Genomic DNA, 12,233 nt, shown 5'->3' on the forward strand with positions numbered 1-12,233 from the left:
GCAATTCTAATCATTATAATTCTCGTGAGATGATGCAGCTACAACTACAACTCGTGCAGTGCAATAATTACGGTAAAGTGACTTTACTCCTGACCCACTACTCACATATCTATGTGCTCATCAACAGAGACTGCAGCGTCCAACAGCCCTCTTTGTTTTCAGACTGAGAGATCCCTGTCGTTTTGTTATGTATGACACCATGTGCTGCTTGATTTTGATGTTCTTGTTCTCGACAACACCTTTGGCAAATGCGAACAAAAGAGTAACCCTTATTTAGATTTTATTACTTCCTAAAACTTTGTTTCCTTTCAGCAATCAGCTGTTGTGAAAGCTACTTTCTACAATTTTGGTGGGGTGATCAATAGATTAATATAATAGATTAAAATTAATATTTATTATTAATGAAATACAGAAAGATATCAATAGAGGTGTATGCATAAAGCAATACTAATTAGTTTGACTTAGAGAAGGCATATAAAATGAAATCAACCTTCACTAGATTGAGTTTGCCACCCCCCCCCCCCCCCACCAAATTATTTAAATACGATCCAGTGTGAACACATAAATATTCCGCAGCATGCACAGTATATTTGACGTGAGGGGTTGCTCTTCACCGTCAGAGAAGGCATGAAATGGGCCATTCACAAAGACCTCTCAATAGTTCAGCCAACCATGACCCTCCAATGGTTCCATCTCCTTTTCATCGAGCATCGTTTCTGTCAACCAAAAGAACTAGATTTTTGTTCTCGCAAACTTTATGTGCATTTGGATCATGCTCACCCTGACCACATAAATGTTCCATAATATGAGTGGGAAATATCAACTCTACGATCTTGATGGAATCGAAGGGTATTAGATTGTAGAGTTGATAAATTGATTGATCATTGATCAGTTCAATACTGCACTTCTCAAACAATAGCACAACAGCACTACTAGGAATTGCCAAGGTTGACCCACATTTATGTTCTTTGTAATTAAGAGATATGTGTTGTCCGAGTTGTTACTGTTGCAATTGCGTCAGTCACAAGGAAGGCTGAGAAAGTGCCACAGTCGAGAGGAGCATCCCTTTCCATTCTATCCATCCATTCATGGATCCACAAGGCGTAGTCCACACGCTGCGATGCCTATAAATAGAGTCCAACACAGCTCAGGGCTTGTGGCAGAGAGGTGTCTTGTGTGCTAGCTTGGCTGATTTCTAACCTTGCCATGGGCAACCAAGAAGAGATGCTAATCCAAAAGATTTCAGAGATCTATGGCGACATCTCAAATCTTCCCAGCCTGTGCCCGTCCAAGGAAGTGGACATGCTCTTCACGGAGCTGGTCCTCACATGCATCCCTCCAGTCTCCACTGATGTATCCAAGCTAAGCAAAGAGGTGCAAGACATGAGGTGCAAGCTCATCAAGCTCTGTGGAGAGGCCGAAGGCCTCATGGAGAGCCACTACTCTGATATGCTGGCTTGTTATGACAACCCTCTTGACCACTTCGACCTCTTCCCTTACTACTCCAATTATCTCAAGCTCAGCCAGTTGGAGTACACCCTCCTGGCGAGATACGTGCCGAGCTCGCCGCCGACCCGGGTGGCGTTCGTTGGCTCCGGCCCTCTGCCGCTGAGCTCCTTCGTGCTGGCCGCGCGACACATGCAGGAAGCGCAGTTCCATAACTACGACCTGGACGCCGCGGCCAATGCTCGGGCTCGTTTCCTGGTGCGTGGCGACCCGGACATGGCCGCTCGCATGGAGTTCCACACGGCGGACATCCTCGGCGTTACCCACGAGCTGAGGGGCTACGACGTGGTGTTCCTGGCGGCGCTGGTGGGGATCAGCCACGACGACAAAGTCCGGGTGATCGAGCACCTCGCGCACCACATGGCCCCGGGCGCCGTCCTGGTGGCGCGAAGCGCGCACGGAGCCAGGGCCTTCCTGTACCCGGTGGTGGATCCGGCGGCTGACTTGAGAGGGTTCGAGGTGCTGACAGTGCACCACCCGACCGACGAGGTCATAAACTCGGTGATCATTGCGAGAAAGCCGCACGGCGGCCATGCGGCGGGTGCAGCGGTGATGAGGCCCTGCAAGTGCTGTGAGATGATGCAGGGTTTCCATCACTTCGGTCAAGGAAGCATCATGGAAGAGATTACACTGGAGGAGCTGCCCTCCTGAGGCTAAATGCATGGGGGAACTGAAGAAGCTGTGTGACTGGGTTATGACACATCATTCTACTGCATGTCTTTTGGCTCCTTTTTGTGTGCTTTTATAAGACGGTCTACTGCTATCTTCTTTTTAGTTCTGGATGTGTCGGGGAATAATAAGTGGCATTTTTCTGTTGTTTCGATGTATGGACTAATCTGTCATTGCAATAAAATCGACTGCCATAATAATTGCAGTAAAAGAAAAGTCTTGTCTCAGATGTACATGCTGAGTAAGACAAAGCCTGCCATAGTGATTAGTTGAGCTAAGCTTTGTATACTCGGTGATCAAATACTTGTTATCTACGCTTGCTGGCTCAAAAAGATTTGTGAGATGCAAGACTGGAGAGTGGAAAAACTTAACGGAGAGCTCCAAGTCGAAAATGTTTAGGTTTGGCAAATACGAGTAAGGAAACCTATAAAATGACTCATTTGGGCGTTCTCCAGCAGCAGCAGCTCCATCTTTTTGCTTCCCACCCTCTTTGCGTCAAAGCTAAAAAGAGAAGGCGTCTGTGGGGGCTTTTGTTGTTGTTTCTGCTCTCCCAAAGATGGCCCAAAAAACATCTACCCTCTGTGAATGCTATTATGAGATCCAGTGCAAATTATATCTACCACGTATCATACGATGTAGGCACAAAAATCTAGGGCACTGATATCTAAGTTCAACTACCAAACTTGTCTCAGAATATTGAGGTAGATGATAGGGGAAGAAGATGATATTTGTTAGCAGAGATAAAAATGGTGCCAAGTGTTTTTTTTTATGATAAAACTTGCAATAACTTGCAACCTTGTCAGATGATAAAACAAGGTTGTTAGATGATAACTTGCAATAACTTGCAACCTTGTTAGATGATAAAACTCCGGATGTCCTATAAATCTGAGACTTTGATGATGATAAATACTCAAAATAAAGAAAAATAAAAATCTTGGTAACAATATCTAAAATTCAAATTGTACCATTTTTCTTTCATTTATGTTTAATCATATTTTGAAAAATGGTGGCTTTGATGATAAAGACTTCCACTGTTCATAATATGATGCTGAATCGAATCCAAACAGAGCAGACGGGTAATGACAAGCAAGATGTATGGATATGATAACGATAAGCCTTCAAGATGTCATATGACGGAATGATACACATGGAGCTTTTCCTTTTCTTGATTTCGACTCACAACGATGGCATTTTGATTTCTACACATGTATTATTTTGAAGAAACTAAGACGTGGAAAGACACATGGATTAAACTGAACTCAGCTACCCTGTAATCATATTTGAGATATATTTGGATATAAAATTTTTTTTATAAAAAATAAATGATAAATAAAAGTTTTGATCAGAAGGCTTAATAATATCAATCAAACAAAGTCTTTACTAATCAAGCTAATTAACATCTTAAAAAAATATGTCGGATGAGATTTCGAATGCTCACCTCTTGATAAATGAGTCTAATAGATTACTACTTTAATGATGACTTAATTATAATAAATATATTAGATGATCTCGAACCTTCCATCCTAATACACTACTACTACACTAATATTTTAGGTATTAAAAATATAACACATAAGATTTCAAATCCTCTCATCTGATATATCATCATATTAATATTTTAGATATAAAAAAATAATTATACAAGTTATCCATAAGTTGAACTTAAGCCCTGATATATCATCCTTCCTAAGTGACTTTGACGTCAACCTTGAGTTGTGTCCTTTACATCTATCGATATGCTAGTGGCATTCTACAGATGAGAGTAGACTTGTATAATACTTATGCAATACTAAGCACAATTAGAAACCTAGTTTTATATTTCTATATTGAAAGTCCATTATAAATACTCTTAAAAGAATAATCTCAATTTTAACACCCTAATTAATTTCTATATTGAAAGTGAGAAGTTTCAGTTGGTTTATAGGATTAGATGAGTCTAGTTTAATTAATTTCCATATTGAAACCTCAAATGATGCTACGAAGTCATTGAAGCCCTCCTAGGAAGGAATAAAACAAAGGATGGAAGAATTCAAGCATTCATAAACCTGCAAGCCAAATAGACACTCGCCTAAAATTGAAGCATGCACTGACAAAATGATTTCAAGGGATTATAAATCTCTCTACCTCCTACTTTTTTAACTCCAAAACTTATCGGTTGCAAGCATTTCAATATGATTAATCTCAGAAGCTTCTAAATTTTCAGAAAAAGTATTAACTTGGCACTTGCAAATGAACACTGCAAAACTGTAACCCAAACAGTGACTAATATATAGAGAGTGCTAATGACTCAGTGTAGCTCTTCACATCTTTCATATTTGGATATTGAACTCAAGTTCAATTTAGCAGGCCTCATTGACACAAATTGAGACAAATAAAGGAAAGCATATTAACATGGATTAGCAGAACATGATACTTCCAAGTTAATCAAGCAAACCACAGAGAAGGCTAATATATAGCCCCGTCAGTTCAAACATTATACGCCCCTGATAACATGCAATGCAAGCTAATAACATTTGCACTTGTCCAAGAAACATGTACACATGGACATCAGAAGTTGCCAGTGGGACAAAACAGCTTGCAGGGGCAGAGAATGAAAGAGGAGCACGGTGTTGCTTAAGTACCAGTTGTACTACTGCCAAAGCACAACATGGTCCCACTGGATCCATCACTCACACCCTCCATCAACGCGAAACGCACGTCCTCGGATGGCTTCCAGTGCCTTTTTCTTTGGTTTATGAACCAATTGTTGATCTGCTTCTGTTCAAGGCCAGTCTTCTCAGCTAGTTTTGCCTTCTCCTCTTCCTATGCAAACCATGTCCAAGAAGTGAGGGATATTAACCCAATAGTCTCAATAAGAAACTAAATAAAGAATCAGCCAGAGCGATTACGGTTGGATAGGGCCATCTACAATGGGTGTTCCACCAATCTAATAATATCAACCTTGCATCCTTCGGCAGTTTCCCCTTCTTTCTCTTCTTCAAGAATTCCTTGCGCAGATTACTCAGATAGCCACTGTATTTTTTCTGCAGCATCTCCCTCAGGTCAGAATCCGCCACAAGTGAACCACATTCTTGGCCTTCAGATGATTCCAAGTCCTCGCAACTTTGATCTTCTTCCGAGGTTCCAATCACTTCCTCTGGCAGAATATACCAATGAAATCATACAACGGAAAAGACTATTGTAGTAAAAATACAAATGGTGCATCTCGCAAGTCCTATGATACGTGTTTACCACAATCTATGCACATAAATTAACATAGCCATCAATTAAACTCTCCAATAGAACTTCAAACAAATAATCAGGCAAGGGCATGGCATGCACTTTGGAGACGTGTTGTTATCCTTGCATCCTTGTTGTCAAAAACAATATTGATGGGTAGGATCTATACAGCACTGACCAAATTGTGCACAGAACTTCTTAGATCTGGTACTGCAGAAAATATAAGACATAAATTACATTGAAAGATGCATCACAGGCAATACGCATTTGTCTAAGTTAGATTAATTCCTCCAGACTGATGCTTCAAACACAATTAATTCTTGAGAAAAAACCTTTCAAATATAAAATAAAAAAATCTATCAGCATAGTCTCAGCTGCTACAAATTAAATATATGTGGAATCCAGAAGCCATACATCTCACACACCAGCACTGCCCCTCAGGTTAGTCTAATGAACACACTGTTACCAGCTTATTTATGGAACTATAACCTGTATGGCGTATGGGTACAACCACTTCTCTCTAATGGATCACAACAAGCCCCTAGAATTCTGACAAGGTTTAGCTGATCTAAGAAAACAAGCATTTCAGTTCATATTGAAAGTTGAAAGAACTTAGTGAATCTCCATGTTAAAGATTGAGGTTATTTAAACTGCTTTATCATGAACCTTGAGAAAAACATATACTATAGCTCTATGTTGACTTAAGATAAGACAAACTTATGTATCAAGTCAAACGAAAAAAAATATCTGCAAATTCTCTACTTGATATTGTTGTACCCTCATGAAATCAAGTACAATTTTTGAACGTGTCTGTTCACTTCTGATGGATCACAAAAACACAATTGCAAAACAATAATACTCTCTTCTATTTATACATCCAAGTCGCTATTGGACTGGAACAAACCTACAGGGCCGGTTCTGTTGCTTGTGCCCATAATGTAATTGGTGAGTTTTCAACTGTAATTTACATTAACAGGTCTATCTAGCTAAGAATGCCCAACAGAGAATCTGAACCTTTCTGCTATAATGTTTTTTTAGAACTAGCAATCGATTCATAGAACGAGAACCATCCGGCAAGAAATATGATAATCGACATATTCATTCTGGATATTTATGAAACCTCACAACAATGTAAAGACAACTTTCTGAATACTGTCATGCATACACCATCAATTAAAGAATTCACACTTCAAGATTCTTAGGAGAGTAGATAGCTTTTAATTTCAAGTAAAAAAGTAATACAACATTATTTCTTAAGAAAAGCATCATAACAGAACAAGAAGCAGCATTACTAACAGTGCACATTTATTTGCTATCAATTTAACCAACAAAATTAACTGAAAGAATCCGGGTTGCAAGGATATTATCATTTCATTCTATATATTATTTTGTAACATGCAAAGAACAAAAATCACTAAAACCAAAAAGACAAAAATAGCTTGTCTCGGCAAGCATGCTAGATAGGAGGACATTTTGAAGAGAGATCATCTAGCACCTAAAAGTAACTATAAATTTAAAGGTTTCCACGATTAGTAAAAAATGTTTTTCTGATGTCAACTGCTGATACAACCAAGGTAAGGTTGACGCATGAGGAAAGTAAATAACTACACCTATGGTACATCCATATGATACCCATTGCTCTTGCACATATTGAGGTGATAGAATTTATTACAAAAAAGAATATAAAAGCTCAAGCTATCAGTCTTAAAGGATAATTAAAAGATGACTATGGAAAACAGAACTTAAAGTTCATGGAAAATTCAAATATAACATGGCGAATATCACACAGGAAGAAAATCCTATATGCGCTGTGTCAAGCCAAAGAAACATGTATAATGATTGTGCTAATTTATGTCAACATAAAAATATTGTTTCAACATAGCGAATCAATTCTTAGTATTTTTTATTCAATTTTCTATTTTGAGCAAACAAAATTCTCATAAAATATTAAGTATGACCTTTCAGAGAGGTGTATGTAGAAATTAATTAACTGCAAACTTCAGAAGCCAATTGAGCAGATGAATACTTCAAATATATGATAAATATTATAGAGCACTGAATGTGAATAAAATTATAACTGCATTGAAGTGCAGAAGAAAACTAAAAGTAATTGGTGTAAATAAACAACCTACGAGTGCCTTATGAACAGTTATTCTCAACATTAGTCACCATGAATACAGGAACCGACCACACTATGATTACCCTCCATAGAACTGATAAAAGCTTATATTTTGAAGTGTTTCATATTTCCATGATCGGCACAATGTAGAACAATTATTAAGTTGAAAACTTCAAGAACAAAGCCAGTGTTTCAGAAGACAAATGCATTTATTTTAGAAGATGACTAACTGATCCTTGATTGATCCTTGATGCTTGTTATAATTATCCATCCAAGCTTATTTAGTGGGCATAAGCATTTAGTTGATCGAAATCAAAAGAAATGGTCAGATTAGAGAAATGTGATATCTAGAAAGGAAAATGTTCCAGTACTAGGATATCAAATACATGATTGCAATACCATTGTTTTTCAGTGTTTAAATAAATAACACATTTCGTACAATCTTTTCTAGTGTATAAAGGAAATTGACATGAGATTCACAACATACTGATGCACATATCAGCATTAACATGATAATTAAGACCAAACTTCCAATTTGAATCTTTTTCCCTTCCCACAAGGGAGGCATATGGGTCACATGCTTATCTTAAGAAATGAATAGAATCTAAGCTGTAGCAAATAAACAAAAGCATGACTTACTGTATCAGAATGTTTTATACAAACCTCCTTGTCTGATTTAGTTCATCATGAAACAATTTGAACATATGAAAATTCAGATATACTGATAAGTAATGTTGGCTGCCTAACAAAGAATTTAAATCTACATCGTGCACATAGGTTTAGGTTTCATGCGCCAAGCCTAATCCAACTTATATTATATTTTATATATATATATATATATATATATATATATATATATATATATATATATATGATCTCCTTATTTAAAATATTTTTCATTATGTAGACTGTACTGGGGACTATGGTTGTTGTTCAATTTTCCATGTGTCCACAAGGAACAAAGACCATAGTGTCTATACATGTCTAAGCAATTTTTTTCTTGCATCTATTCATTCTCCATCTGAGTTGTCTTTGGTATGTGAGATAGATGTGACAAATTCACATGATGTGACTATTTCTAGTGGAAAAATAACATAAATTTCCAGCACGTTAAATCAGATTATTTTGTCCATATCTTCGAGGGATGAAAATTGACAAGAACTTTAGTTTCTATTAATTTTATACCATAATTTTTCATGTAGTTTAATTGAATCAACTTCAAATCTAAAAATCAATTCATTTTGAAATGAAAAAGGTATATCCAAGCTCATGAGTCTGCCACAAAATATCCAATTTCTAAGTTACTGGCAAGATTTTGAATTAACATCACATGCAAAAGTTCTGGATCCCATGCAGTCTTGGTGGCAGATTCAAATCCTATAATCACACCTGAAAAAATTCTACGTGAGCTTCCATTCAAATTTACCCTATGATGTTTACTAAGGTAGATAATTAGTTATGGTAGAAGAGAGATGATTTTTTACAAATTGAAAACTAAGGCATTTTCATCACATTTATTATAAGATAGTCTTAAGTGTCAAAACAAACCGAGGAATATGATAATACAGTAGATCCACCTGTGTTAGTCAGGAATATGATAATACTTTTTAGTTTAGCACATCGAATGATATCGAATTGCATTTATGGATATGTATAGAATTTTATAACTAGCTCATAATGCCAGGGTCTGCATATGGAAGTTTCCCTAAAAAGTATTAAGTTTCTTGTCTATTGTGTCCATCAACCAAACTTGGTAAGAATTGCATAACCAAACACTGGGAGACTTAACTCTTTCCAAAGGCAAAAGAAGATTGGTAGGCATCTGGTCTAATAGGCAACAGCAAGGAGCATAATTCACAAAATAGTTCAATACATAATGGAGATAGGAGGCAGTGATGGTAGTAAAACAGTCCCACATCATTCAGTATGTCAGACTCCAAGAACTAGGAGTAATACATAATTGTAGAGAAAAATCATCCTCTAATCTAACATTCATCAGGATATCTTCAATTTCTAGTAGATGTAGACTAGTAATATTTACATGCATAAATTGGGGAATGATTTTGTTTATATGGATACAAGAGAAGTGGGGATCTTTTGTCTTCTGTTCTGTTTCTTTATATTGAGAAAGAGAGAGAGAGAGAGAGAGAGAAATGTAGTGATTGTTGATATTTCAAATATCAAACTTTTAATTCAAGAAAGTAGACAGCAAATCAAACATATAATACTGATTTATGTTTTCCTAGTTCAGTTAAACATTCAAATACTTGAATCTATATAACTATTTAATGCAAGAAAACATACAACAAATCAAACATTTTCTTTTTTTGTTAATACTGAATCATGTTCTCCTAGCTTAATGAAACTCTCAAATAATTGAACCCATATAATATGGGCCACTCCATGATAGCATGCATTGATATTTCATAAAAAAAATAAAAAAATCTACCCATCTTATTAGAATATCTGGGTACTCCAAACATGAATGGCAGCAAGGTGATCCATAATCATCCTGAATTTAATACAAGTTGGATGGAAATCGCAATTCAATTTGTCTAGTAAGCAGTATTATACCACTTGTTATCATCATTGTAATATGACCATTGTTAAGGTTTTTTTTTTTTTTTTCAACGTGATATCCAATTCAACTGTATAATATGATGCCTAAGATCTTATCACAATAAACGGTTAAGAGCATTTTTGTGGATGAAGATCTTAGTATGTCTTTTGAAATTGCATTTTTAACCCTAACGCTCTATTGTGCAATTTAGGGAAATACACAATCTACACCAGCTCGGTCACATATATCAATTCCAAGTTCAACTCTTCCACGCTTGATAAAAAACATTAAGGGTAAGAGATATGCACAACCAATGATAGTAGAAATTCAGAGACAAAAAGAAAAAAAATGCTGCAGAAAAGTTGAGAAAAATTGGAAGGAACCCATGAATAAGCATATGGTAGTAGTTCCAGTAAATCTCTAAAAAGAAATGTTCTTTCAACACAGTTCTTCCATCTGCAACTGTTTCTCTCGAACATACATGTAATCAAGAATGATGAAACCCGAGTAACGTGGTTTTAGTGCACAACCATAAGAGAGATATGGTCAGTCCGCTACCCTAATCGAAACTCCCTTGCCACTTGTATCAGGAGGCAAAGAAACAATCTCTCACCGTACGACGACTTTTATTATGATAGCTTCTTTTCAGAAGAATAGATCGATTGATCCGACTTCTCCACCATCCAGCGCAGATAAAGAAGCAAAGGTAGCAACAATGAAGACCTACAACGTTGGACTGATCCCTACTCCACTGTTACTGACAGACCTGCTCCTCTTTTGCATGGCCACGATTTGACTGCTCACTACCCCCAACCCGAACCTCTCTCTCTCTCTCTCTCCAGCTTCATCCTTCAAATTAAGACTCACTTGCGGTGTTGACTTCGGGAAAACAAAGACAAAGATTAACATTTACCGGAAGGAGAGTTTCCGGTTGCGGTTGTGGTGGCGGCGGCGGAGGATGCTTTGCACAGATTGGTGAGTTGCATCTCGATGTCGTTGAGGAACGATGCAGCCTCGTCGAAGGGTTTCGACAGATCCTCCTTGTATCGCACCAAAGCAAGGCAGTATGATTCCTGCGCCACTGACTTCGATCACAAAACCTTCATTGTAACCATATAGAAATCTAATTGCTCGAACAGCAGCAGCAGTATACAGTCTCAAAGTCGGTCAGATATAGCATACACACACCGGTAATACAAAACAGCAGCAGTGAGACTGAGAGAGAGAGAGAGAGAGCGTTCATGTGGTGACCCCATCTCGTTACCATGAACTCGTCGAGCTCCGGATCCGCTCCAATTTCCCCACAACCCGTGCTCGAGTGCCCCTCGCTCCCGATCTCTTCCAGGAGCTGCGCCACCTCCGGCGGCGCCCCCACCTTCAAAGGAAAAACGTCATGTGGGATAACCCATCGCCAGGTTCACTTCGACAAACCCTCTCTTCCCAAACACTGTTATATCCATATGATGATCAGTACCTTTCGGCACTCGATGCAGGCGGATAAAAGAGACGGGTACAGAGGGTGGTTCGCAATTTGAGCTTTGATCATGTCCGTCAGATCCGACCCCCCGCCGCCGCCGATCACCTGCGACGCCTCGTTTGTCACCTGGCAGCTCGACACCGATCCGATGACCGGTATATCCCCTCCCCGCAGGATTCCCGGATGTATGCTGTACAAATCTTCCATCTTCCTCCTACTTCACAAAGATGTTCCTTCAAATCAGTAGGCAAAACGCCAAAACATGAAAAGGTAACATAGAAAATTTAAGAAGAATAAGTCCTTGAAAAAGAGGACAATTAAATTACTGTAATGAGAATAACGACTAGAAAATAGAGCACATACGCCTACTATAAGAGGATTATCATAAAAGCTAGGGATGGAAGAAACAAACAAGAACCCCACAGGTGCTGCTGAATATAGCGGTCTGATATGAAAGGAAACAAAATCTGGATCAAGCCGTCGACTTCAGAAGAAGAGCAGCTTACATTTACCGCTACCGGAAGAGTTGGAAGAAAAGAATGAAAACGTCAGTAGCAAAGGAAAGGCAAGCCATCTCCATTTTTCTTTGGTTTTCTGGTTCTTTAGGTTTGGAAGAACAATAAGCAGTATTTTGTACCAAAACAAATGGTAAGAAAGATTAATATATACGTAAATATATATAT

The 12,233-nt window shown here is 38.0% G+C and overlaps 2 protein-coding genes across 6 annotated transcripts in view; one reads left to right on the forward strand and one right to left on the reverse strand.

Annotated features, from left to right (window-relative positions):
• The first annotated feature begins 1,170 nt into the window (after positions 1–1,170).
• Positions 1,171–2,321, forward strand: LOC103968353 (nicotianamine synthase 3-like). The gene has a single exon (XM_009381528.3). The coding sequence runs from the start codon at positions 1,207–1,209 to the stop codon at positions 2,155–2,157; it is 951 nt and encodes a 316-aa protein (XP_009379803.2). The 5' UTR covers positions 1,171–1,206; the 3' UTR covers positions 2,158–2,321.
• A 2,154-nt stretch (positions 2,322–4,475) lies between these two features.
• LOC135605127 (homeobox protein knotted-1-like 1) overlaps positions 4,476–12,233 on the reverse strand; it is a 7,851-nt gene continuing 93 nt past the window's right edge. The window contains exons 1-6 of one of the 5 annotated variants that reach the window (XM_065094852.1): positions 12,057–12,204; positions 11,548–11,767; positions 11,338–11,448; positions 10,987–11,146; positions 5,064–5,311; positions 4,476–4,977 (exon numbers count right to left, since the gene is read on the reverse strand). In XM_065094852.1, the coding sequence (XP_064950924.1) occupies positions 4,789–4,977; positions 5,064–5,311; positions 10,987–11,146; positions 11,338–11,448; positions 11,548–11,757 (918 nt within the window). In that variant the 5' untranslated portion in view covers positions 11,758–11,767; positions 12,057–12,204 and the 3' untranslated portion in view covers positions 4,476–4,788. The other 4 variants (XM_065094850.1, XM_065094851.1, XM_065094854.1 and 1 more) reach the window with 4 other exon arrangements.

This window comes from Musa acuminata, chromosome BXJ2-2 (genome assembly GCF_036884655.1).
Source record: "Musa acuminata AAA Group cultivar baxijiao chromosome BXJ2-2, Cavendish_Baxijiao_AAA, whole genome shotgun sequence".
Taxonomy (NCBI): Eukaryota; Viridiplantae; Streptophyta; class Magnoliopsida; order Zingiberales; family Musaceae; genus Musa; species Musa acuminata.